Source organism: Bombus huntii, chromosome 6, assembly GCF_024542735.1.
Source record: "Bombus huntii isolate Logan2020A chromosome 6, iyBomHunt1.1, whole genome shotgun sequence".
NCBI classification, from domain to species: Eukaryota; Metazoa; Arthropoda; class Insecta; order Hymenoptera; family Apidae; genus Bombus; species Bombus huntii.
In genome coordinates this window covers 3,797,694-3,825,525 of record NC_066243.1, presented here as the reverse complement: position 1 = coordinate 3,825,525, position 27,832 = coordinate 3,797,694, and the positions used below count along the sequence as shown (strand labels likewise).

Genomic DNA, 27,832 nt, shown 5'->3' with positions numbered 1-27,832 from the left:
AAACAACACAAAGCAAACACAGTCAAAATGACCGTATCCGAGGACCTATCGTTGTATCAGTCCGCCCATTCGCGGCACACGATACTAAAGAGAAAATTCGAAATGGCGAACGACGCGTTGTCATCGTTCCAAAAAAAAAAAAAAAAAAAAAAAAGAAGTAGTCCAAGATAAATATTAAACGGGTAACAAAACACAATGAAAATAACCAACGCTAAATTATTCGTAAAGAAGGTGCTGCCGAAAAATGCTTGCGTATCGAGTATATATGTATAGTTTGCGAATCGATCTTTTGAAATCTATTTGTATGGAAATCAGTAGTGGCGATTTTCGTGGCCAGAGTCGATCGATCGTTGTCGAGGAACCGAGGACTTCCGTTTGGATCGAAGATACGACGAAACGATCCCCCGTTCTCCACAAATCCACCCCCGTTTCTAGTGTACGTAAATAATGTTACAACGGCCGTACGTAGACTTTCTCTCGACGATCACGTAATCAATAACCGATATAGAGAGCGCTATAACGATTTTTTATATCGACAGCGGTTACTACTGTTTTCCACGGTTCTTTTTTATACCAAGTAGATGGAAGTAGCGGTGTAATACGATACGGCCTACTTTTCCACGAGCGTACAGTTGCTAAGGTGAACTGAGCATCGCGAAAAAGGGATACCTTTCTGATTGTGAATTCGGTCGTAAACGGAGGCATCTCCAACCGGGGCACCTCTATTTCCTCTTCCTTTTATCGATCGTCAACCCTCGACTACAGACCATCCATCTGCCATCCGAAACTGAATTTTCTCTTTCGCTATGGCGATTCGCAGTGCAGACTTTTAGAATCTCGTTTGACGATGGCTACGTTTGATCGGAGAAATATTCACAAATTTACATATAAAGCGATTAAACGTGTATTAGATTCGTTTTTATATTTAAATTTGATAATTAAATAAGTAACATTGCCGAATAATTTACATTTTGTGCTTGAGGTTTTTTTGCGGAAAACGCGGACGAGGTTTGCAGTTGATGGTTGATCGATCGATCCAGCGAACATTTTGTAAATCCAAGACGCATGATCTTACGTTGTAATTCTCCCTAAATGTATGGATCAGTTATGAAAGTCCACCTAGCCTAGTTTGTACGCCTGTTGCAATTATTATTATTATTATTCTTATTATTGTTCTTATTATTATTATATGATTATCGTTAACGTTAATAATCAGTGTCGTTCTACTGCTATTATTCTTATCATTACATTTAATTACTTCTATTGCTACGATTATTGTTACTCGTCGTTATTACCATTGTCATCGCCACGATCGAATTAAAAGGAAAAAATAAATAAATAAATAAATAAAGGTAAAAAATAGTATGCCCTATACTCGGTATCTGTGTCGAAAAGACCTATGCATATATTAATGGTTATCGCTATATATGACTAAAAGCTCCAGTACAGTAAGGAACATAAACAGTACACTCCTCCCTCGTCCCCACACTGATAATAAAGAAAATTGACGTCGTTCGATGAATCCATAGTAAAACGAGTAAAATAAGCGTCCACGGCAATTTGATCGTTCGAATATCGTGAAAATCATTTGAACAAAAAAAAAAAAAAAAAAAGAAGAAGAAGAAGAGCAAAAGGGAAATAGAAAGAAGAGACCATCCGACGAATTCTTTACACCTTGGCTCGACGACGAATCGTCGTTTATCGAGTCTTTCGCGTAATACTATGGACGACGTCGTTCTCACAGGAATTTTGTACGTATATTATAGCCTCCACTTTCGTTTCCAACGAGAAATAAAGAAGAAATAAATGAATAAAACGAAACACCGATGCGAGTATGTACTTGAGAAAACTTGAGAGACAGAGAAAAAGAGCGAGAGAGCGAGAGTGTGAGAAAGCGAGCGAGCGAAGGAAACAGACACGATAATCGATTCTTGCGAGACTCATTAAAGCATAGAGAACGTGTATACTGCACGTTCGGATGTGCGATGGTGAGGAAGATCGATGAAAAGCGTTGTATTCATCCCCGACACACAACTATTTATTTGTACATTATTTTACCGAATAAACGTGCATCTTTTGCATCCTTAAACTAGCAGCTGTGTCATTTGTCCTTGGTTAACACTTTGCGAGCTGTCCGACCGGCAACTCAGGCACAGATTCTACCAATACTATTCTTTTTGTTCATCGCGAACGGTACGTTTTTCAAATTGGTATAAAACTCTGCGAGCTTACAAAGCAACGCAACTGACCTACTCGCGGTACTCGCGGCCAGCGCTGACCATCGCTGTGGACGGAGTACCTTTTCGCTAGATTGAACTCTGTTGATTGACTATTCAAAGCGCAAATCGTAATAAGTTATAGTAATTCTTTTGCACGAGATTAAATGATTCAAGAGCGTTATTTTTTAGTATTAATTATTTATTATAAACATTGAAATTTAAATTAAAATAGAATTTGGGTAATAAACTAGAAAACGATAAACTAGAAAACTAAATTTAGTAAATATAACACGAGTTAATAATTCAGTTGTGTGTGAAAAATTTCAAAACAATTATCCATACATAATCCGACATCGCATTTTTTGCATTCGTATCGCGTGTCGCTCCTTCTCTTATTTTTCACACAAACGACACATTTTCTTCTTGATAATTGTGTTGTGCCGGCACGATTAGGGCATTTTGATGGAAAATGCCTATCGATTAAACGAAATGGTAAATCCTCAGACTTTCTCTTTCCTCCTCCTAACATGCTTCTACGTTGGAAATATTTTCGTAAAATGTCTCTTATCAACGCTAAATGAAATTCGCTAAATTTTTGTTTCGAAGCAGTAGATTTTTGATATAAAATATATGCATTATATATGAGGAATGAATTTATATTTATCTCACACAAACGTAATAGTATTACTTCTGCGTAGGTGTTCGGAAAAATTGACAAACGCATATATGCGTCCAGAGCACTCTAAGGGTTAAAAGAAGTCCATAAAGATCACTTGCTTCTATGGTTGTTACACGAGAATCCGCCTTAAGAGCAACACTGAATTACCTCTGTTCGAATTTAAATAACAACAAAGGATTAAATAACAAATTACTGCTCAAATAATGAGAAAGATTGTCACTAAACCTACCGGCGCTGTCAAATTGACCGCTCTCGGAACTTCTACACAAATTTAACCGTATTTAAACTTTATCATATCGCTACATAATTTCTGACTTTTCCTAAGACATGCATACTATATATTCTTTTTGCATGCTCCACTTGTTCAGGGTTTCCACGAATTATGAAAATTTTTTCATTTTCATTACTTTGATTTCTTCTATCTAGTTCACAATGTGCTCCAGTCTGCTGATTTATTTGTTTAATGGTTTCACCACCTTTTCCTATAATAATACCACATTTTGAAGATGGGACAGTAAACATTGTTTCTATTTTTCTTGCATACGTCCTCCTTGACGCCTATCCCATCCGCTATATTCATTTGGATTACGATTATTGCCAAAGCCATTGCCTCGTGGGCCACTTCTTGCTCCTATGTTACTTCTACCATCATCTCTTCTCATTACACTATCAATAAGTTCCTGAATGCGTTGACGCACTTGTTCTACAGCTTGATGTTTGCCAGATACTATACATTTTCTGTCCCCAGGGCCGTCCTCCCGTCCCTGTTGAAATTGAACTCTTGCACCAGTCTCTGCCTGTATTTTTTTAATCATATCTCCTCCTTTACCAATAACAACACCTACTACTGCTCTTGGAACAAGTACTTCCACTCCATAAGTGGTTCCAGAACCATGGTTAAAACTACTAACATTTGCATTTCTTTTTCAGCTATTAATTCATATACTAGTTGTTTAGACATGCATACTATATATTTTTCGATATTTAATTTTAGTTTGCTCTTTTATTTTCTCAGGGCAATTTATACTCTGCCTTGCCTACCGTGAGCAGTCATTTTGACCGCCCGACAAAATATGTTAGTTATTCTTAAAATAAATGCGATCAGTACAAAGAAAAGACTATGTCAAGGTCAGATGACAAACAAAATCAGTAATAACAAATAATAACAGCTGTTAGACCTGGAATCTTCTCATAAAATAATCCATCCCTCGATCAAGATAGCCACCAGCTCTCAAGACATATCAACTCAGGCCCATGATAATCCTCAGGAACCGCCATAAAATTTAGCATTTTTTACAGTCCATTGTTACAAATATTTTAAAAGTCGAGCAGTTTCTTAGGGTTATTGCTCATTGCTATAAAACACGGGAAAAGCTTCCCAACTTCACCCTCGAGTAACCGTTGGTAGAGATAGTCAATATTCATCAATATTTTCATATAAATCGCCGTCACAGATCATATTTTCACTTGCTATTGTCTTTTCGACTAGAATACTCTCCCCGGAGAGCGCGGGTGCCTATGAAAGTTCCCTCCAAGTAAAAAAAAAGTTTTTTTTCTTTTTTTTTTTTTTTTTTAATTTTTCTATCCAGACAACGATCTACAGTGAGATCCGTTATAACGAGACGTGATAAAGTGCACGCGTACCGAGAGAAAATTTAAAGTCGATTTTCTCGAAAACAAAGCCTCAAACGAAAAATATTTATTCTATATCTTCTATTCTATATATTCTATATTTTCTATTATTCTATATTTTGAGGTTTAGGTGACCATCTTGGGTCATCAGCTGCAAAACACGTGTCCGTTGTAGCAACACTGAAGACTCTGGTATAAGGACAACTCGATGGACATATTAATGAGTCAATAACTAGTAAATACTCGGCGGGTTCGCTAGCTATGCTCGTAAAGGGCGTATGCGGTAGTAAGATGTCGCGCGTTCGAAACCACTCCTGGGCATATTTGCAAAGGTGGAAAACCAAATATCATCTTAGAAGTATTATACAACGGGCAAGGGGGTTTCCCGCCCCCCCCCCTTGCCTATTATGTTGTTGTGCTTTCTAGGAGTGTTTGGGAAGTACCCCCGGAGATTTCGGTCACTCACTCGTGCTGACTATACCTAGCCCCGCCCGTGGGGTTTCAGCCGATAAAAATCCGACACCCTTGTCCCGCTCCGTGCGATGAGATAAAGTGTGGATGAAGATTTCCCCACGTAAAAAAAAGGTTCTTTTTTTGCAACGCCCTGGCCACGCTGAATGCACTCGTTCCGATCAGATCAGGAAAGTTAAGCAGGGCCGAGCCTGCCACCCCCCCCCCCCCTCGTGGGGTTCGGGCTTGGATGCTTGGCGGCTGAGCGCCTCGGGGTCGCCAAGCAATCCGATAGGGGGACCGTGCTGCCTGGCACGGCGGCTCCGGCGACGAGGCGGTGTGATAATGATTACACACCGCTCCATCAGCGGTGGTATTAAGCGCGCGGGGGAGGCCCCGTTGCGACGCACGCAACGGTTCCCGGGCCTCTCTCGATCGCAGCCGGGACGGTTATCGTGGAGGTTTTGGTCGGTTGGAGTCCGACACTACCACGCCGCTTTCCCCAGAAGCGGCCTGGCGTCCGTGCGGATTTCCTCCATGTAAAATATAAAAAAAAAAAGGGTAAGATCATGATTGGAATAAATTTCATGAGTTTATCCGTGGGATTATCGTTTGCTATTCGTAACGAATTATTTTAATTTAATCTTACAAATTTATTTTTATTATTTATTTGAATAACGATTGCAGAATTGTTCGAATAAGAACACGAACGATCGTTTATTTTCACTGAATTTTTCACAGATACGGTTTTTACTATTAAACATCCGCAGTCGGAATTTTATTTCAATTTCGTTACCAGCAACTGCCAACGCTTTTAAGTGTTTTATTTGAAAACTTACTATTTACTTCAACTCAAAAACAAGACAATTTGAGCAAATAAAGGAAGAAACAAATTCACTTAAATACCAGTTTTATTCACACTATTGTTGTATTTTGTAATTTTTAAGTGTACGATATATGTTGAAACAATTTCCAGGATGCAATCCTGCCTTTCTTTCGCACGTTGCACAAAAAAATGATGAGACAGAAAGAATGTCGAGTTGGAATCGAGAAAGGAGCTCCTGAGATAAAAACTGATGTCGAGTCACACTTGACATAGAAGTGCAAAGGGTTAATTTATCAAACGAGTAACTTACCAAAGAACGATAAACTTTCTAATGTGGAATTTAAAAAAAGTTAGTTACAAAAGCTAATGTTACTATCTAGTACCACGTCTATCCTTCATGTGACACATAAATATATATACATAAGACATAATTGTATTCGAATAAATTGCACGATTACATTTTTGTCTGTAATAAATTTTCACAAGAATAACTTCTTACTCTGATAAATACCTGTTCGATTGAATATTTTCTGGTTAGTAGCGAATAAAATTTGACTGCTTATTTTTATTCGTTATCTGTTGCTCGCATAGAATCTTGCGCAACACGCACGTAACAAGCTTGCACATAATTCTAATAAAATATTTAGTTAGATATTTTCAAATACTTTAATACATTAATTTACATGAACGATCTTCCTGCATACGTTTTTATTGCTTAACTATCAAATGAAATAATTTCATATTTTATTCGATACTTTATATTTGAATAAATGTTTCCTGGCATAATATTTTTGTATTTCCGGTTCTACATATTACGTCATTATCGACATCATAACGGTATCGTTAGGAATACGATGATTTATTATTTACGAGTAATTGAAATTAATAATACGATGAATCTCAAAACTTACGTTTGTTACGACTGTTCGCGGAGAGACGCGGTCGCTAGGAAAACGCGTCAGCGAGAGGCGTAAATTCTCGCTACGATTATGTTAATCGACGCCGCGAAATAGTCGTTCCCCTGTTTCGGTTAAGATAACAGAGGTGGTTTAATGAATGTAACACTGTATTAACAGGTTAACATAGAATAATATATTTTACAATAATATGATGAATATGTTACAGAAATTTGACTCGACTTTGCGATATCTCTAGATAAATTCGTTTGCTCGTCAGATTTGTCGAAGTGTCACGTTAGACTCGTCAGAAGGAACTGATCGCCCTTCGATTATTCCTTTGTCTCATTTGGAAGACGACCCCCACTATGCTCGGGTCACGCCACCGCTCGCGCCTATGATCACGTATGCCTCTTCTTGTGTGAAAAACGTAACGGTCAAAAATCGAGGTTTCTAGAGCTCGCTGCTTGACGACAACTATGCTCTTGTCACGTAAAATAACAAAATAAAAAAGGAATTTGAGGTAAAAAAATAAAAAAAGAAAACTTTATTTTTTTTTCTAACATCAATACACTTTACAATCTACTTCCGAACTCTAGGCGTGACTTTCTAAGACTGACTCTTATGATTTTACTTTCGATCGGATCCGATTACTTTCTTTTGTCATCCCTCAACATCCCCACCGTCCATGCATTTGCTAGGCGTCCGCGATCGTTGCCACGTGCTCTTTCTTCTAGAACCTTCGGTGGAAGGACCGTTGGGATGTTGATGGTTCATTAGGCACTTCAGCGATATACATTGTCGCCGAGTGCCGCCACATCTTTATCTCTATCGTCATTCCGTCGGATTTGAAGTATGCCGGTCGTGACACTCTCGTCGATACATTGTATATGATCCGGCGGGCAGATAAGACGGTCTGCCTGCGACGCTGTAGGACCGCGAGCGACGGTTAGAAAATACAGCCTGTGGTAAGCCTCGTGGCGTAACAACGTTAATTTCCGCAAAGAACTGTTCGTTAACTGTCGTCCCTCGGATATAAATGCTGCAATCTGGTTTTTGCTTCAGCGAGCAGAAGGTCTTAAATCTTCTAAGAAAGACTTTAACACAAAACTGAAACGAAAAATTACGTATATCAGTAACGATCCTCACTGGTGTTTCCCTCGATCGTAAGAAACATTCCGATAAACAGACACGATCAAATGAAAAAATGATTCAAAGGATATAGCAGGATTAAAGAATCACGGACAGGCGTCTGTAAAACACGTATCGTTCAATGTAGTACCAAAGACATTTACATTCTTTTCACTTGGTTATAAGGTGTACAAAAAAAAAAAAAAAGAAAATAAAACAACTTTGGCTAAGTTCTTGTACTTTTCAAAAGACACGCTCCTTAATTTTGTTAATCCAATTAAAATGAAAATTGCGCTTACAGATATCTTTTAGATTTAAAATAATAACTTGAGAATTAAGACTCTATAAAAGACACTGCATGGTATTAATTCCTTTTTTATTGTCCTTTTATAACATAGTGCACAATAAATAATGTTATGTATATATATATATATATATATATATATATATATATATATATATATATATATATATATATATATATAATATTATATAATATATATATATAATTATATATATATATATATAATCCATCTGTCAGAGTAATTGATCTCTAAAAAAAGAAGACAGATTAGTTATATCATAAATAGTGTTGCATATAAATAAATACGTTCACAGTGAAAGGACAGCGATAGCTGAATAATATTAATGAACTTACGCTAAACACCTTTCTCGTCGATGTTGCATCGATTAAGTAGTAATTTGATAATGTTAAAAGATAGCGATATAACAGTGAAGAATTTCTCACGAAATGGTAGTACTATTTCTCATGAAATAGTAGGATATTAATAAATAGACAATAAGTATCGACAATATGTCATAGGCATGTGTATACGACTGAGAAAAGTCATTTTTTAAGTTGAATACGTGTATGTATAATAACATTTGGTACTCCTCGTAATACTTCTCATTAATTTCTTAATACGCATCACAGATATGTCGTTGTTTATAGAAAACAAAAACATACAAGTAATAGTGTAAACTCAACTTATTCCCATTAATCTCTAATGTAGGCAACTCGAGATACCATAGTTTCGAAATATATTCAATCAATCCAATTTTAGATTTTAAGCTTTCACGATGGTTCACGATGCACGTCGTGCCTCTCGCTTTACACAGTCAATCGCGTTATCCCTTGGAAAAGCGAACCATAATGTTCGCGAAACGTCAACGCGAAACTGCGACAGATAACGCGGTTAATCCTTGAAAAGCCAAAAGTCGACATCGATCGGATCTGTCCGTGTTACAGAACTGCAAGTAATCGACTGGACATCGTTATAAAAAATGCTTACGTGCGCGTGCACGCGTGAAACGAGGAAGAAAATGCTTTTGTACAAGTCACTTGGTTCGCTACTATCGAATAAAAGGATAATTTCAACTCTGTAAGATCTATTTTCCTAAATTATGTATCTGTATATAGTTTAGGCTGTTGGCAGAACATTGAAATCGATTCAAGACACTTCATACGTCGATTGATAAATTTTGTCTATCTGGATTTCGATTTTTTTTCTTGCAAATCATTAATCGCGCTAAGGTCAGTCAGCGTCAACGCTGATCGTTATTTGATTACGCGGACGATCGAACAGGAATAAACGCGTTGAAACAAATTCGATTTCAAGTTCTGTCGCTTATTCTCCGCCAATTTAATATTACGGAGGTCAATTTTTACATTCGGCGCTCAACAACGTCAATGGAGGTGTATCGTATAATTATATAACATTGCTAGCTACGATATAGTAAACACGATACAACATGGGAATCGGCAATCACAAAAATATAATTAACATACCGAAGCACCGCCGTGTGCAACCTCGAGGCTGAACTATAATCGTAACACCAACAATTTTTATTTAACAATTACGACGAACTCTTATGCAAAGTTATACGATAAACATTAAACGGGGAATTGTGCGTACCGTGTGATACAATGTTACAAGTGCTAATGCGTTAGTTTCTTTTCCCCAATCAGCGAACATTAGCGTTCGATCGTTTGAACGATGTCAATCTAGTTCAAAAGTAGTATAAAAAGAAAATTTTAATCTTTCTAAGATTTTTATGGCTTTAAAATACATAGCTTGCTGCAACAGTAATTAAATAAAAAACATAAAATTAATTTTACTACAACCATATATAAATTTATAAAAGAACGAACACCATGAACAATACATTTATTAGCTGATATAATCTACTTGACATGATTTACTTAAAATTCGGTACATTTAGCGCGTGGTAGTGTTTTTGCATAAAAAATTCATCCAACTTTTCATGATGTTAAAAGTTTAGACAAAAATAAGCTTTCGTCAAACATTTACAAGAAATGTAAGGTTTGTCCGTTCCAGAAATGTTTTTCGTTGAACACATTTAGAGAATCCAGAGTTCATGAGAACGCAGACTAAAAATCTTTGAATATTTCCTATTCTTCATTCCATCACTTCAAAAAATCGAAAATAATTCCCATTATGTTATATTTCCGTTGACAAAATATTTCGTACGTATAAAAGCAATGAAAACTTATGATACTACTAAAGCCTAATACTAAACTCTTGTTTCCAGAAAATAAGATATTTTAGGTTTATAGCAAACCTTTAAAAATCATCGTTACAATAGTATATAATAATGCAGTGATTGATTACTTTTAGATGTTTCATAAATATCTAGTTTAATTTGCCGACTTCTTACTTTTATTCCAGAACAAGAGTCGACATATCCTTCGATCAACAAATTTATATTAATACAAAAACACATACACACCTTAAAAATATATATAACATGGAATTCTTGCGAATATAGCTACTAATTAAAAACGTTAACTACATTTATTTTTCTATTTAAACTTCTTACGGAGTCTCCGTATCTGCCTTTTTCTTGCGTTGAGATAATCGTAACTGGTTTGTGACCAACTATTTTAACGTGTTTATTAGTCATAGAACTTCAACTAGTTATAACGTTGAAACAGGATTAAGAATTTTATTAAAATAAATTATTCTTCAAATGTATTGTTTGGCACTAGGAAGCAAAGTTCCAAAGAATAAAACGAAAATAATGACGGGAATTTCGTTACTATATCTGTTTCTTTTTATTTTTGAATTCTTAATCCAGTCTCGATTGAATCCTGAATGCCGAGGTTGTTTTTATATATACGCCCATAATATATGGTATACATATATGTAAAAGAACCTCAATCGCATCACAAACGTCAGCTGAACGAAAGCATGCTTTTATTTAACTATGTGGAATGTGCTGCTAGATTTCTAATCAACTACTAATACACAGAATCTTAACATTATCGAGTAAGATATTTCATACGTCCTTAAAACATAGCTAAAGGAATTTGCAGTTTCGTACTTAATCAATTTCATAACTAATAAAACTGCGAGCACCACAGGACTACAATAAACCATTCATAGATCCGTTGTAGAACTTCAGCACATCGTGTACAAAATTTGTCAAGATTTACATGATATTTTCGTAATTAAAACGTAAAGTTCTCTTGGTCGATAAATGTTAAACTTCTTCATATGTCTTCGCATATAATTATAATCGCAGTCTGAAATAAAACTTTCAGAAAATACACAGACAATAGATATGTGGCCAAGTGTGGTCATTACGAACGTACATGATGTACTTTGGTAATTATTTTTTTAAATACCTTGCTGCTTTGTACTTGGATCACAGCACCATAATGTGCAGCGAAACTGATGAGGTTTGTGACTCTTTGAGCTTTTACTCCGTAACTATCGTGAAACTTAAGTGCAACTTACAAATTTTACATTAAATACTACAACGACACATAGGTACGCAGTGTTAGAAACTTAGAAAATGACGTAATACCAAAAAAACACATTAAGAAACTTTTTACGACGCTGAAGTAACAGCGTAATATGTGAAATAACAGTTCGTTTTATACGTCAAATTTCATTAATAACTCGACATTGATAATTAAATACACAAGATTTACAAAAGTATGTTCACAACGTATATGGTAATCGAGATTTTACTTTTCTATGTAAACTCTTTCCAAGAAATACTTTGTACGTAAAATCTACACACAAAAAAGAATTAAATAATAGTTTAATTCATAAAAAAAAATAAGAAGGAACATCTTTCTTTCTTTTTTTCCTTACTAACAATAATATTTGTGACTTGAATGTATATAAAGAAGTGAAACGACGCCCGATCAATAAGCTAATCGTTGGTAGAATCAACTAATGCGTGCTTTTCCATTGTATTTTAACAGTACATTCATCTGTTAACAAACTCCATAACAGATTTTCGTGGCAATTCCTTTAGTCTCGGGCCGTCTCGAATTTAATCGTAGTTTTCAGATTCCTGTTGCACCAGTTTGAACCGGCGCGGGCTTTTCACACACATTGATCCGTGGCCATCTAAGGAGAGGCGGCCTTTTCGTTGAAGATATCTCGTTATATAGCGTGCGACTAATTGTTGCGGTCTTATTTGCCATTCATTCAGGACTTCTTTCGGTGCCAGCACCTACATAGACAATGGTCAATTTAGTACAAACGATCAATAACAGATCCTAACGCTGAAACTACCAGCATATGTATATCGCGTCGACCAATTCGTAATTTTTCATGGAAATTTTATAAATCTCCAACGATGCATTCTAAGTATAAAAATGATGAAAATCTACCTGATCGCCTTTGAATCGATCTAGCAATGTTACGCAGACGACAGCAGACTTAATGCCCGCTAGATGTGTGAGTGCTCCAAACGATAAACTCTCCATCTCTATATTCACTACGCCAGCTTTGTGCAACTTGTTCAAGTAATCCATCTTATCGTTCTCCGTGAATTCACAGAACGCACCGTCCATACGCCCCTGTCCTTCGTAGAAGTCGTCGGTACACATTGTTTTACCGATTACGGTGTCATAAGGATCATCACGGTGTGCTAGGGCCTTTAGATCGCGAGCTAGTTGTCGGTCTAACTTAGCAGGCCTCCTCACCACCTTGCCGAGCACAGGCTAAAAACAAAAATAAAAAGGAACAGTCAGAGGTGGACGCAACTTTATAAAAAAATAGATTTCCTACTCGTTCGAACAATCTACGATCAAGCAACTTTTAATGTAATCGTTAATGAAATTAGTTGCTACTTGAAATTTTGCTATTAGTTGTTAATTAGTCGTTGATGGAATTATAGATCATTTTTAATAGCCATCTATTCTTTGGAAAAGATTGGAAGTTTGAACAACGCGTTTCAACCAAGACACGACGAGTCATTCACTTGATCGAAGCGTGAGGATTGCAAAGCTAAGAACAGGGGAAAAGAAAGCAAGAACTATCGGAATGGCCAGATGCCGGATTCCACAAGAACTTCTTACCACTTCCAAGTACGACTTCAGCATTCCATCGACCGCTTCCTCGGAAATTACCACGGTACCGCCTTCAAGGCCGATCCCACCACAAGTACCAATCCTGAAGAATATCGGATCCTTCACCTTCGCGTGGTACATCAGCTTGATCATTTCGTGAAGCAAAATTCCAACCGACGGCATGCCCATTCCATGCTAAACAGAAAATTTCCTATATTCCTCCTATCGACGATATTCTTTTCTCTTGTGTTTATGTTCATATTTTTAAGAATCGTCGATGCCACATAGCGTTACTCAGAGTTGGAACAATTTATGGCAGGTACTTAGACCGCGTATGGTCGGTGAAAATGCGAACAAGGACGTTTAAATATCCAGCGAGGCGATATCCCATTGGTTTTCGTTGATTTTTTGATTTTAACGACAGGAAGATTTTAATACGACGCGATCGAGGACGACCGTAGGATATTTTGTAGCCTCCGATGGAGCAAATTTCTGTATGTTCCCTAGATCCTCTTTTAGACGGTCTTCTAAATTTAAAACGCTGAAAAGAATGAAAAAGTTCTGAACTTTGCCGTCCAGTCATCGTAACGCGATAAAGTGGCGCAACTTCTTTTCGCACCACTTGCGAGGATGAACTTCTCTATGGCTACGCAACTTCTTTTGTGTTTCTCGCGTCGTTTGACGTGTTGTCGCGTCACACGGATGATTTGCACAAAGCGTCGATAAAAAATAGTTTGCTCCACCAGCCGAGTAACTGGTGCATGGAGAAACCCACGGGAGAAGAGAAGCGTGTATGATTATCGTGGAAAGCTCGACTAGACGTTCTCCCTTCTACTGGAATCTCGATGTTGCTTTACGCTCGAACGTGTGACTTGTTGCTGACCAATGATTCCTATTACGACTTACTATTACGGTTATTCGTCGAACGAAACGCATATGTCGTATCTAGTTTGGAATTTTTAGCTATGAAATTTCTAACTATTCGTTTTTTATTCGTGCCAATAATTAAGAAGCTTCCCTGAGAAAAGCACTCTTAAAATAAAGCGGTGAACCGAGTAAACGTTTCGGTTCTAGTTTTTTAATATTAGCTACGTTTGCATTGATAATTGTAATCAGTCTTAGAGAATTTTCTTCTTTTTCTTATTTGCGAGATGGATAAGAATTTCATAACAATTCAACCATTTGATTAGCAAGTACAATACTCACGCAACTATTATTTGCCAAAGGCTCTTTCTCAGAAATCTCCTTACAGACTTTCGACAGAGTGAGTTAATTAAGGAGTCAATTAGCTCAGCTACGATCTCTGAATTATTACGCTCTGACGTGTACCTTGTTTTAACAAGTAAGAATACTTTTATGTTTTAAGGAAAACTTTAATATGAAGTCGAAACGAGAAATAAGACATATTAATATCTTCTCTGTTCTGTTAAGAATAACAGAAAGCATAATTAGATTGAGAGCAACTGAAATAACGTACCCGGATAAAGCTTATAAAGTTCACAAAGTATCAAATATAATTATAAATTATTGCAGTGTTCTTTCTTATTTTGCGTTAAACAGGAAAGAGGCTTGTTCTCTTCAAGCAATTTACTTCAAAGTTAAAACTATCCAATTTCGATTAATTCGCTTTTAAAGCATCGTTGAAACCAGAAACTGTTATCGCAATTATGCAAAGCTTATGCCTCGTTTATAATTAGAATGTGATTTAAAGCTAAAACTGTACACTTTCTCTAATATAAAACCTGAAAAGAAATGGCTCCTTTGAAGAAAGTAATTGGATGGAGCAGATAAAACGAAGTAAAAAATGTTGTATCGATTATTATCGAAGATATATATCTAATTAAGCAGAAATACTGCTTATCAATTTGTTTAAACATGCAAAATTGAGGATTTAATGGAATCGTGATACTCCACAAAAGTAAAAAGAGTAATATCGTAGATGCGTTACAATAAGTGAGGCCATTGGGATAAGAAATTTAATTAATGAAATATTTCTTTATATTACCAAGGTCATAGAATATTTTTTGTTTTATCTCGCTTCTAGCACTTTTCAACAATACATACATATATACATACACATCAATCGTGTAACATCTGAATATATTAATATCAGAAAATTAAATTGAAATAAAATATTCTGCATTATTTTCAGAATAATTTTGAACACATCACTGGCCAAATTATTAATTATGCAACTATACTAATATCGTAAACTTGAGCAAAAGCACAGAATTCTGTACTATTTGGGAAATAATTTTTAACACTTCTATGTACTTCATTTAATTTTGTTATGTCCCAATTATCTTTTGAAAAGTGATTTAATTTGTATTTTCCACAAAGTGAGATATATTCCAGGTAATTTAAAATCAGGCAATTCTGGCATTTATCTCACGATAAATGTTGCTATTTACTGCATCAATTGGATAAATTTGTTCGAAAGTAGCTGCCTTCCAGCCTATAGAAAATAATCTTCAACATTCGTTGTTCAACGTTCTCTCATTATTTTATCACAAACTGGTCGTATGCATGTTCTATCTAATCTTGGACATACAATTCTGATTAAATCGAATGCAAGTTAACCGCGAGCAAATAGGGTGAAGGCATATTTCATTCAGTTTCAATAAGCTTTTCAATTTCACCTACGTCCTGTTCTGCCCTCGAGAGACGCTGAAGCGTTCCAATTTAATTAAATTCGGATCGCACGATTGTGTAAATACACAATTTTAACAGATCTTAACAATTCTTGATTTACGTTGTTTACTGTAACTCACGATGCAAAGACGATATTTAAACCTGAAAAACGTGATTTGAAGTAAAAACAAAAAATAACGTACGATAAGGCGTGACGTATTTCCAGCGATTTGCTATCTTCATTAATTATTCATAAATTACTTGTAAGCGAATATTAGGCTTCGCCTAATAAATATTATAACAAATATTCTACTTTGGATATTTTATGTATCTGTTATTATGTATATGTATTATTTTACAATGTATATTAATGCATATTTGCAGCTTAAAATTGCCCACAAATACATGAAAATCCGTAGTCTCGTGAATATGAAACATTCCTAAAGGAATAATTTTCGAAAAATAAACGCAATGTCAAGTATACTCACGCTAATAGAAAGGACTGGTCCGACTTTATACATAGAATAACGATATGAATACTGGCTAATATCAAGAAGTGTCGTGCCTGCCGGAAGCTTGTGACCTATTTCCTTCATTATGAAGTGAGCAAAATCTTCCATACGCTTTGGTGTTCCTCCCATGCACACGAACTGTAAACAGAGTTATAGAATTAATTACATAATTGAAGAACGCTTGTTGAATACATTGCAAGTGGCAGGAGACAAGCTTTTCAGAAGGAAAAGGAATCTTCTGCATTGACACGATCCAATTTCATGAAGAAGAAAAGTGTATCTGTATAAAAGCCTGTATGCGCCACTTCTTATTTGTAAAGAAAGCACGATGTTCCATTACAAAAGTAAAAAGGCCATTAACCAATATCTATTAGCAGCTATATCATTTTCTATAGAGGTGAAGCTGTTACACTATCTTTCAGCGTTGTTAATAACTATTTAGAAAGGGAAATTGCACTGAAATTATTTAAAAAATAAAATTTAAGTTAAATACTACGGCATTCTCATTGGTACGTAGAATTTTCCAACAGAAAATCAACATTTCTCAATTTTGCCACGTACAGTGCTTTCTACGAACATTCTTTAATCGCATCTATCCAGTTTAATATTTTAAGTACGTTATCCACAGATAAATCTGTTGCAGTGGTTCCAATTCTCTCCCTTCATTCATCTAAACTGTATTTATTGAAACATAGTTAATGCCCGTTTAACTGGATCCACTAATTTGAATATTAATTCATATTATTCGAATGGGAAGTGATAAATAGAAAGAATCAACGAACTTTTATTACGTCTGCTCCCTATCAAGTTCAAATAAATGGAATTCTATCGTACTGTATTGTGTTTTATAGCCGTGAGGTATGGAGAAATATTTCCCTCTTATAGTATCCCACGATAATGCTCTTTCTCGTGTCATATTCAATTAAAAATATGTAGCATTTCTGCTTCCACGATGCTTTCATCTGAGCTTCAGGCTATGTGTAGTCAGTTCTAAAGAGTTTTATTTTTAACGAAAGAAACTTAGGTGCTTCACGTAGATTATGGACTTCAAATATCCTATACAAACGTTCATTTTGTACCATAAATTTTAACACATTAACGTATCAGGTATTACAAGTAACAAAAATTAATCTTTTATTTTACTTTGCTCATTAATTTACTTTGCTCAGCTTTGGAGCAAATTAACAAACACCGGGATACTTCCGTGAATCACTGTACGCCTGTATCGCGCAATTGTCACATCCGGTACAGGTGCAGGAGTTGGAAAGGACAGGTGCTTTAAGAAAGCTGATGGAAAATATTTTTCCATGCGTAGCTCACAAGCTGCTATAGCTGTGTTACAGTGCTATAGCTGGCAGACGTAGCTTGCAAAAATCTAAAAGAATTACATTTTGTTATTACGGAGAAAAATACAAATTTTCAATCAAATATGCAAATATAATTATAACGAATATAATCAAATATATAAAACAGAATGGAGCATCGAGGAGTTAAAAAATGATTTCCAACGTCGAATTACTCAAACAAAACCAACGGGGCACGTTCCTCCGACGCTGTTTGTAATTTGCAACAGTGGAATTGCTCTTTTCTCTAAATGGAACATAGAATTCGACAGTGTACAACAGTTGCCGAGCAACGTACGAAATAATACCTCGAGGATTACCGCCGCTGTCTGTGTAGCCGAAGCACGCGCATGCAAGTTTCGCCTATTGTTCTATTTAGGTCACGAAACATTGTACTTTCTTCTAATGGCATATCCTTCAATGAACGTGAATACGTTGTGTAAACGCGGCTTCACTGATAGCGTAAAAGAGATCGCGATAAAAAGAATGCGTGCTCGTGGCTTGTACAAGCTGCGAAACGTTAAATGGCGTAATAATATACACGACGTAAATATTGCGTCCATAGCTCAAACGCGATTCATTTGGAAGCTACGAGAGCAAAGCTCGAAAAGAAATTCGACGTTTATTTAAACGTTAACCGGCGATGAACAAATCTCTTTGGGTTCTCTCACAAATAACGAGTTATTTAGTGACCTGTTAACACATCACGAGTCACCTCTTAACCAGAAATATTTGGATTGTGAAATAACAGATTAGAAGAGATAAATCAATTTCGTCATTCACGTTCATTCTTCTAACCGTTAACATCATATGACTTGTGTTTTCGATAGAAAATATCCGCAAATGAAGAAATTCTTACGTCTAAGAAATTGAGATCTGTAGGACGAGTTAATTTGCTTTTAATTTTAATAATAGTTAAAAAATCTTCTATCTCTTAGGTTTTGCTTCATTTGCGTTGAAAATTAACTACCACGGAATCTGGATTATGAAGAAAATCGATTAACGAAACGATCGATAGAAAATTTGTGCCCCTTGCAAGGAAATCTGGAAAAAAGAAGAATAGAAATCGAAGAAATCCTTACTTTCTTACTTAAAAATTACTCTCCTCGTTAACGCTAGGACATTTCGGTTTTAATTAACGTGTACACCACATAGAAAACTTTAAAATTAGAAAACTTTGAAGAAAATGAATTTCGATATACATTTGTCTCGTCAGTACAAATGTTAGAAGAAAAATGTAAACTCCCTCGTGTAATTTCCCTCGTGAAATTCGAAATGCGTCACATTGACGCGTAAATCGATATTTATTAATATCAATATTTATAATGCAGCTCAAAAGAACAGATAATCTTTTCTTCTATGAAAAATTATTGTCTGATTATCTAAACAGTGGATGCCACGATCAGCTCTGTACGAGTGTCATATTTAATTTATATTCGCTAGAACTAAAACCAATCTAAAATTGATTTGTCTGTGGATTAATGTAGGATTCTGTGATTTTAGCTACAGTAAACAGGTTGGACTGTTAACTGTTCTATATACGAAGTGTACATACATAAGTATGTTACAACTACATGCTAAAAGTACACTATTGCCATTTATTTCATCATTCTAATATTACACAGATCACTGTTTATGTCTATCAATGTTAGGGAAATATACCAGGTACTTGAAATCAGAGAGATGCGAGTAAGGTTTTCATGATTTCCAAGTTAAAACTCTAATCCTAGCAACGAGACGATTAAAAATGTGAACGTTTAAAAATTTCTCACATACAAATTTTCAAACTTAGCCTTCTTCGTTTCTTTTATGTAAAATACAGTGACTACGAAAAGTATTGGCACATACCCATTTTCCAACAAAATGTTTTTCATTGGAATTTCTCTAGAGAATTTCAATCTGATATTTTTGAATGTTTAGACTCATTTGGAAATAGTGACACTAAATGATGTGAAATTTAGTGCACCTAGTCCTAATTAGTTAGCATGTAAATACTAAAATAAATACGATAGTGTGCCAAAATATTTTGTAGCCAATGTAAACATATGGTAAGTATATCTATTATGAGCCAGGGCTCTTGGCTCTCTTTATTACTGCTAACAAATTCACCTGATAAGACAAGTATGATAAAAACCTGGTGTTCGGTTACTTGATGTAATTCTTTTTTGATCGTAATAGCAATGCGAAATAAAAATCAATAGATTGACTGCAACTGCGTAAGCTCGAACGATATACAATACGTAGGAGAAACAATAGATGACAAGATGACAAGTGTCTGCCGCAGAAGCATTTGCCATTTATGAAACTGAATTGTTTCTGAAAATCCAAGCAAACAAAAAGTTAAAATAACTTGCGAAATGGCACGCAGAAGAAATTGATCAAAATTATATCAAATAAATTTTAAACGAACCTGTTTAAATTCGTTTCTGGAAAGAAACGTAAAATAGTGATTCATAATAATTTACAACAATGATTTACAAATATTGCTTTATACATATTTATTGCTATCGTAATTCTTTTGCTGCACTTGCACGTTGTACGTACCTTGTTTCCCAATTTCATCGAAAATTATGTTTTGCTAAAATTTTACAATTACAAAGTTTTTCATTATCATTTTCAATATCTTGCGATAGATATAAATTTAGTTAACTCTATTTGCTTCGTCCTTAATATAACGAATATAATTAATATCTAACGTTAACATTCACTGAAAATTACAAAATTCATCGTGGATAAGATAGTCCGATAATTAACGATCGATGGAGCAGAAATTTATAAATAGATAATAGAGATAGTAATACATCGACGATATCGTGTACAGCACACATATTGTAGTTTCGAACGTTATGCAAATTTACGCTTGGAAATACACATTGCAGCGCTTCTACATACATAGCTGATTGTTATCGGTAGTATTCCGTGTTAACCCACTGTCAGAAATTAGTCATACTTCACCTCTGAAAATTCGACTGATAGAGATTACTATACTGCACGCAGAACCCAAACATAAACATTGCAATTAGCCAAGAAAGTGTTCGCACAAGTATAGAGAAAGAAATTGGTGAGATTAATTGAGTTGACAAACATACTCGAAGCTGTATGCGGTACGAGAATCGAAATATGTCTTGAATAAAGTAATAAAAAAGGTTTTTGAGGTCGTTGTGACACTGTAAAACTACTTCTTTGGGAGAGAAATAAGCCTCAATGTATTTATAGATAAGTTCAATATGTTTTAGAAAGCACCGATGTTCTGGCATTGTTTCAACTATATGCGTCAGGAGTTTAAAGGTGCACTGACATTAAAGTACGTTTCTAGGAATGGCGTGCGTAATACGTAATTAATATGCAACGATCTTCGAGGCAATTAATAACGTAACATTTTTTCAAGTTATACGACAATATGCGAAAAACTACTTGTTCGCATCTTTTATAGGAATTATAGAAACTTTTTCGTACAAATCAAAATAGAGCACGAATATGAAAACTTGGAGTAACAAGTTTTAGAAAATTTCTCGTTGCGTTTATTTTTCATTAGAAAAATTGTTACGCAAGGGACATCCACTATTACATGGTAAAGCACTTAATGGAAGAAAGACAGAAAGAACACAGTTAACGGAGTGCTAACTAAAATTCTGTTTCTACAAATATAGTTCACATAAAATAAATTCTACTGTATATAAAAAAAACTTTTTTTCTAGAAGGAAAACGTTCTATTATATTAGATTATAGAGCCCTTCTTATAAAAAGAGAAGTCTCACTATACGTCAAAGAGTGTTTTCTACAGGAAAAGGAGTTCTACTATACGTAAAACAAAGTTCTTTAAAAAAAAAAAAAAAAAAAAAAAGGAGTACAACTAAAGGTAAAAGTTCTTTCCACAGAAAAAGAAGCTCTACTACTTTGATTTACCTTAACGTCGCCAAACATTTCAACGAGATCGTGGGAGCCGCTACCCAGAGCAAGATGATACAGTATATCCTGATCCATGAGCTCGATGTTTGGATTTCGAAGTCGTACAGATCCATCTCTATATCTAAAAAAGTGCGAAACGCGAACAGCGTGTTAAAAACATATAGAACTTTATGCGTTGTGTGTCAAAATTTTTATTTATTTAAGTCTTGTAAATAGAAATGTATTCTCGTCGTGTGCGAAATATGTACCTTCGTTACTATTTACCGAGTTAATCGATTGATTGTTTACGATTACACCAACATGTTCGATATAACTATACTGTCTTTTATTCATAAGAAAATTACGTATTTGTTTATTTATACTATAATAGAATAAGTTGTGTCCATTATGGTATGCATTAATTACGTATTATTATAATATATAATAACTTATAGTTTAATATATGATATGTATATTGCATATGTATGTGATACTACATAGGTATATAATTCGGTTCTGCAATGTTACACAATATTATTATAAATGTATTATTTATTATACTATATCTACTATATATAATCCACTGGGCAAGGTATAATTTTATGATATTAACGCTGGTTATTATGCGTTGTGTATCAAAATTTTTATTTATTTAAGTCTTGTAAATAGAAATGTATTCTTGTCGTATGCGAAATATGTACCTTCGTTACTGTTTACCGAGTTAATCGATTGATTGTTTACGATTACACCAACATGTTCGATATAACTATACTGTCTTTTATTCATAAGAAAATTACGTATTGGTTTATTTATACTATAATATTGCATTACTATATTGCATTATAGTATGCATTAATTACGTATTATTGTAATATGTAATAACTTTAATTTAATGCATGGTATGTATATGGCATATGTATGCGATACTACATAGGTATATAATTCGGTTCTGCAATGTTACACAATATTAATCCACTGGGCAAGGTATAATTTTATGATATCAACGTTAGTTATTATGCATGGCAAATAAAAACTTACCATTGAAAAATAAATTATTGATATATAGAATTGATGTTGTTCTATCATTTTATACGATAGGATAAATAATTTAAAATACTGAATCGATTATAGCTGGTAAAATTCCATCGATTTCTTTTTTTTAAGTAAATTCAACATAATCCTGCCAGCTTCTCTTTGCAAGCAGAATATTCACCCTCGCAACCCCTGACGACGAGGACGAAGAGGAAACCGATGACTGCGTGTGGCAGAATTGTATTCAGTTCTCATAATATGCAACTCGTCGTGCCAATTTGTGCATGAGCAGTAGAAAAACGAGTGCGATGATTGCACGTTGCAAAAATAACAACGAATGTTTCATTATCGTTAAACGAGTCAGTTCAACGAGTTATACGAGAACAATTGATATTCTGATAATTATAAGACGCGTACGCTTTCTATGATCAACCTCGCATAAATGAATTTAATAATCATAATTCATAGATGAACTTTGAATACTTATTTATATTGTCTCGTCAACATCATAAAGGAGGATACTTGCACAATTCATGCGTAGTCTTCTAAAAAGAGAGGAAATATCCACAAAAATATCCACTACCATATTTACCTTCATAGGCATTAAAATCTGAAGAACTTACTTCAGTTACGTCAGAACTTACAATATTTGTAAGATAATGTAAAATCATGTACGTACGTGTATTGAAACAGGCCACAAGAGCTTTGAATCAGGTTCTCTGGAACTTTAAAAAACTCGAAGAACTGTTTCAAAAGATGAGTCGTATGCAAGCAAAATCCGATAAGTGACTTACATACTTCTAGAGCAAAGCTTCGCAAACTTCTATGGACCGGAACCCAGTTCCGAGACCGGTGATTTTTCGCGACCTACTCGAAGATTAGCCAAAACGTAATTGTGTCGAGAGTTGATTGATAAGCAATATAAAATTGACCTGATACGGATCTACGAGCTGAGAGAAACTAGACAGAAATAAGGGTTCTCATCTTCCTCGTTATTCTGGTTTTCAACTGAATAGAATTTGAACTGTTCTTACGACGATTATCGATGAATACAACTCTCCTAACGAATCTGTAATAGTAGAATATTTAACGCGACCCACACTTCAGAAATCTATGTTCTAGAGTACCATATAAAGTAGAACTGGAAATTTCTCACCATACATCAGATACACGACGATTTCATCTTTTATTTGAGAAGAAGGAATCTCGAAGCAAGAATAAAAATCAGCTCCCATTATATATATATATATATATATATATATATATATATATATATATATATATATATATATATATATATATATATATATATATATATTCATGTCCTATACTTGGATGGAGTTTTAATTTATACATTCATTTCAATGTATAATTCTTATATGTTTATTTTAGACCTTTAACATTTTCATATGTTATACTGCGATGCGTATATTAAATCTTGTGTTACGAATATAAGGTAACAATGCTGATTAATACAAGAACGTACAAACCTCCTTAAAACAATCATAGCGTCATTCAGTGCGATTATCAACAGCATTGTTCTCCGAGATACTGTCTGCAAGCCATAATACATGAACCTTTCAGATATCTAACATTCTATTCTCCAAAGTTTTTTCATTCTCAGATTGTTCGCCTAAGCGTGTGTGTATTCATAATCTTCGTTGAAGATTGAAATTATAAATAACATATTATACACACACACACACACATACTCTTCATGTATTTTATTTAATCCTAAAAATTACAATGAAATTTAAATATTATCAAACATGCAGCTTTATTTTTTAGTATAATTTGCTTCTTAGTTAATGTATATTGAATTAAATTAAGTATAAAAGAAATGTTTATTGTGAAAAATTTACTAACATAAGGTGTGCTCATAGTTTTACATTAATGCTTATTCAATGTTTTATTTCAATTAAGCTAACATGCTGAAATATTCATACAATAGAGATTACTTAAATATGCAAATTGTCCCATTTTAATGTTTAGAAACTGAAATATCATATTTTTGATCCCAATACAATATTCTTAATATTTTATGTAATTTTATACTGAGGGCAGTTTTAATGAGCGCCATTTATATTGTTTACAACATTGACCAAATCTAGTTGGTTCCTACTTATGGATCACCATTCAATTGAACATACGTTTGATAACATCCATAAGTTAAAATGTTATATAGCAAACATCCAATACAACAAATACCGTGGACAACAAAGTTCATATATATGGTAAAACAATGTCATACTGCAACAAACATGTTTGTATTTGTATACATATTTGTATAACATATATGTAGTTGACAAAATTTACATAAATACAAATTATACCAACCAAAATGGGACTTTTAAATTTTTAATTTCTACAATTTGTGTTAAAACATTAAGCAACTTGAGAAATAATAAATTTATTATGTAACGTTACATAATAAATTTTTTCTGAGGCTTAATAAGGAAATTGCAAGATATTATTCATTCCTATCAACATAACAAATGTTGTCAATCAATTATTGAAAAAATAACAAGCAAATTGATCATCCAAAGAAATAAAAGCTTCTATTCCCATATTTACTTGTTGCTTTTCTTGCAAGACTCCTCTTGACTGTTTATCATTCTTCCTCTATCTCTTCATCATCTAATTCTGATTCTGTTTCATCTTCTGTATCATCAATTACTACTCCATCATTGAGCTCTATCTCCCTCTCTTGTACAGCTGAATTTGCCTTTACATATTGCATGACTAAAAAATATATCTCCGTTTCTCTGTCATTAAGATGTATGTTATATTTTGTTTCAATCATTAGCCTTGCTTTTTTAAGAGTCATGGTACGATAATCTGCATTCTAAAGGATATTAATAATTTCTTTATAAAGCACTTGATGCGAAATACTAGGTGTGATGGTCTGTGTTGTGCATTTTGTTGCAGTTCCTGAATATGTAGAGACTTCTATTGCATGCCCAATTCGACTACCGCTATATTAGGTGTTGTTTTCATACTCCTAGTTCTGTCTTCTTTTGGATTCTTCTTTGAGTAGTTTTATTTTCAGTGCTTCAAAGGGTGGAAATTTTTCCTCAGTTTCAATAGCAATCCTGAAATCTTCTTAGCTGTTTGGAATACTACATAATAACAAAATTGTTCTATGTCATCTTGGATGTATATATTATTTCTCTCAATTTATCAATTAAGTCAGAAAAGTTTCTTATATGACTATTTATATTTCCATCTTCTTGCATCTTATAGTTAATTAACTGTTTTACTAGCATTATCTTGTAAGCGGGATAAGTTAAGCAATATATTTCATTTAATTTATCCCATACCTCTTTTGATGTGTTGTAATCATTTACTTGCATTAATGCTTCAGGACTTATTGCTAATATACAGACATTTCTGATCTTGCCTTTATCTATCTATCTGCTACATCCCATTCTGTAGCATTCTCTGTAGTTCGGATCTTTTCACCAGAAACATATTCCTATGTGTTGTTTTTCATTAATAACGTTTGAATCTGAGCTCTCCACTTATGAAAATTTTCCTTAGTCAGCGGCTCTATATTTCCTGACGCGCAATTCATCGTTCTGCTGTCACTTTACGCTATATACACGTGGTTAAAGCGATTACTAATGTAAATATTTTCTAAATCTTATGTTCATATTTTTCTTATGTTTTTCTTCGCAGTCAACTGTACAGATAATTCTATAAAGTCGATTCTATAAACGATAATACTTTTTCAATAAGAAACTGTGGACGGACTAAGAAAATGCCGGCCAGAACAGGAAGAAAGAGGAATCGTTCAAATGAACATATCGATTAGAATCGAGTGGCGCGTAAATCAAATTTGACAATGACCTCTTGACAGGATTATAGCTTCCTTCTTAGGTTCCTTCTTAATCCTATACTATACAATTCATTCATTGTGTTAATATCTACGTTTCAGATTTATTTTATTTATATGATAATAAAATAATAATATATGATAAAATAACTACCTCGTTTGTAAAATATCTCTTGTTCCAAATATCTTTCATCTTTCAAAAGTATAATTCATTTAGGTAAAGCTACATATAAAAATAAAATATTATTGTTAGATTTTTAATAAATTTTAATTTTTCGTAACCCGGTTTTAAATTTTATTGTTCCCTCTTTCATCATATATTATAACATGAACTTTTGGATATATATCGACCCGGTTGTATATTTATTGATAATACTAAATAAAAGATAATCCAACTAATACATAAAAGAACTTATTCATCCTGTAAGTTGCGAGCTTATCGTTCATATCAACACGAAAATAAAAAAGATATAATTGCAGTATTTATTCTTACAGTTTAAATTAATTGCATTTCATTTATGATTATAGAGATTCATTTATAATTTCTTTGGAAATACTGCATCAGTTAAATGAAAGTATCGAAAAATAGGAACTACATACTTCTTACGCAATTTCTTATCGTTATTAAAATACTTCAAATCATATACGAAAGAATAAGAAACGCTCGAAACTAGCCTTCGCTTTCAAATAGAAGAATTTAATTAAAGACGTCACCGAAAATCAATATAATCCTTACAGAGCTATCGATTTTCAATTATTACTATGCAATGAACGAATACCGATCGGAATACGGATTTTCTACGGATTTCCATCCATGTGACTCGTAGAATTAAATTATAAACGGTACAGATGAAATATCTCATATAAATGAATGAAAAAACTGTTGAAAAATATTAAATCAATTTGAGTAAAATGTATATATTTAATATATTTAATCGCCGAAATTCGTTTACGGATCAAAACTGAAACCAATTTTTTTTTAACATTTTATTCATATTGGGCAAATTGAAATATAATTAAATTCAAATAGATAAAGGATTAACGAAAGGTAAAACTACGTATACAAGAATTTTACCTCGTATAATTTAACCGATATCTATTGATTTGTACTGACGTTAATTCTATAAACAAAAGTAAAGCCATCGCATAATAGAATTTAATTTTGTTGAGATTTTCAGGCTCGAATTCGATTACAGTATATGAGGATGCATCTATTATTTATTAAAATATAAAGTGATACACTATCAAACACAGATAGGGTAGGGCTTTAATCAAGTCAATCAATATTGGATATGTAACATATTACAATATTGAATTGCATCAATTTCAATGTCTTTGACCTTAACGATTATGTACTTACGCGACTGATACATAAGTGATAGCAGTGTAAGTTGTAATTATTTATCTGTATATCTATATTTTGCGA

The 27,832-nt window shown here is 34.0% G+C and overlaps 1 protein-coding gene and 2 long non-coding RNA genes across 5 annotated transcripts in view; all 3 read right to left on the bottom strand.

The window, feature by feature from the left end:
- Nucleotides 1–60: 60 nt before the first annotated feature.
- On the bottom strand, nt 61–2,944 carry LOC126866611 (uncharacterized). Its single transcript, XR_007689965.1, has 2 exons — nt 2,155–2,944; nt 61–2,121 (listed from the first exon to the last, which is right to left on the bottom strand). It is a non-coding gene; the product is annotated as an uncharacterized LOC126866611 (long non-coding RNA).
- A 7,040-nt stretch (nt 2,945–9,984) lies between these two features.
- The window catches only part of LOC126866592 (uridine phosphorylase 1), a 46,733-nt gene continuing 28,885 nt past the window's right edge, over nt 9,985–27,832 (bottom strand). For 2 of the 3 annotated variants that reach the window (XM_050620401.1, XM_050620399.1), the window contains exons 2-6: nt 21,558–21,681; nt 16,285–16,446; nt 13,175–13,360; nt 12,485–12,817; nt 9,985–12,324 (exon numbers count right to left, since the gene is read on the bottom strand). In XM_050620401.1, the coding sequence (XP_050476358.1) occupies nt 12,142–12,324; nt 12,485–12,817; nt 13,175–13,360; nt 16,285–16,446; nt 21,558–21,681 (988 nt within the window). In that variant the 3' untranslated portion in view covers nt 9,985–12,141. Of the gene's footprint in view, nt 12,325–12,484; nt 12,818–13,174; nt 13,361–16,284; nt 16,447–21,557; nt 21,682–25,145; nt 26,493–27,832 lie in introns of those variants that run through there. The other variant, XM_050620400.1, reaches the window with a different exon arrangement.
- Nucleotides 23,939–25,139, bottom strand: LOC126866603 (uncharacterized). The gene is made up of 3 exons (XR_007689953.1): nt 24,909–25,139; nt 24,438–24,821; nt 23,939–24,305 (listed from the first exon to the last, which is right to left on the bottom strand). It is a non-coding gene; the product is annotated as an uncharacterized LOC126866603 (long non-coding RNA).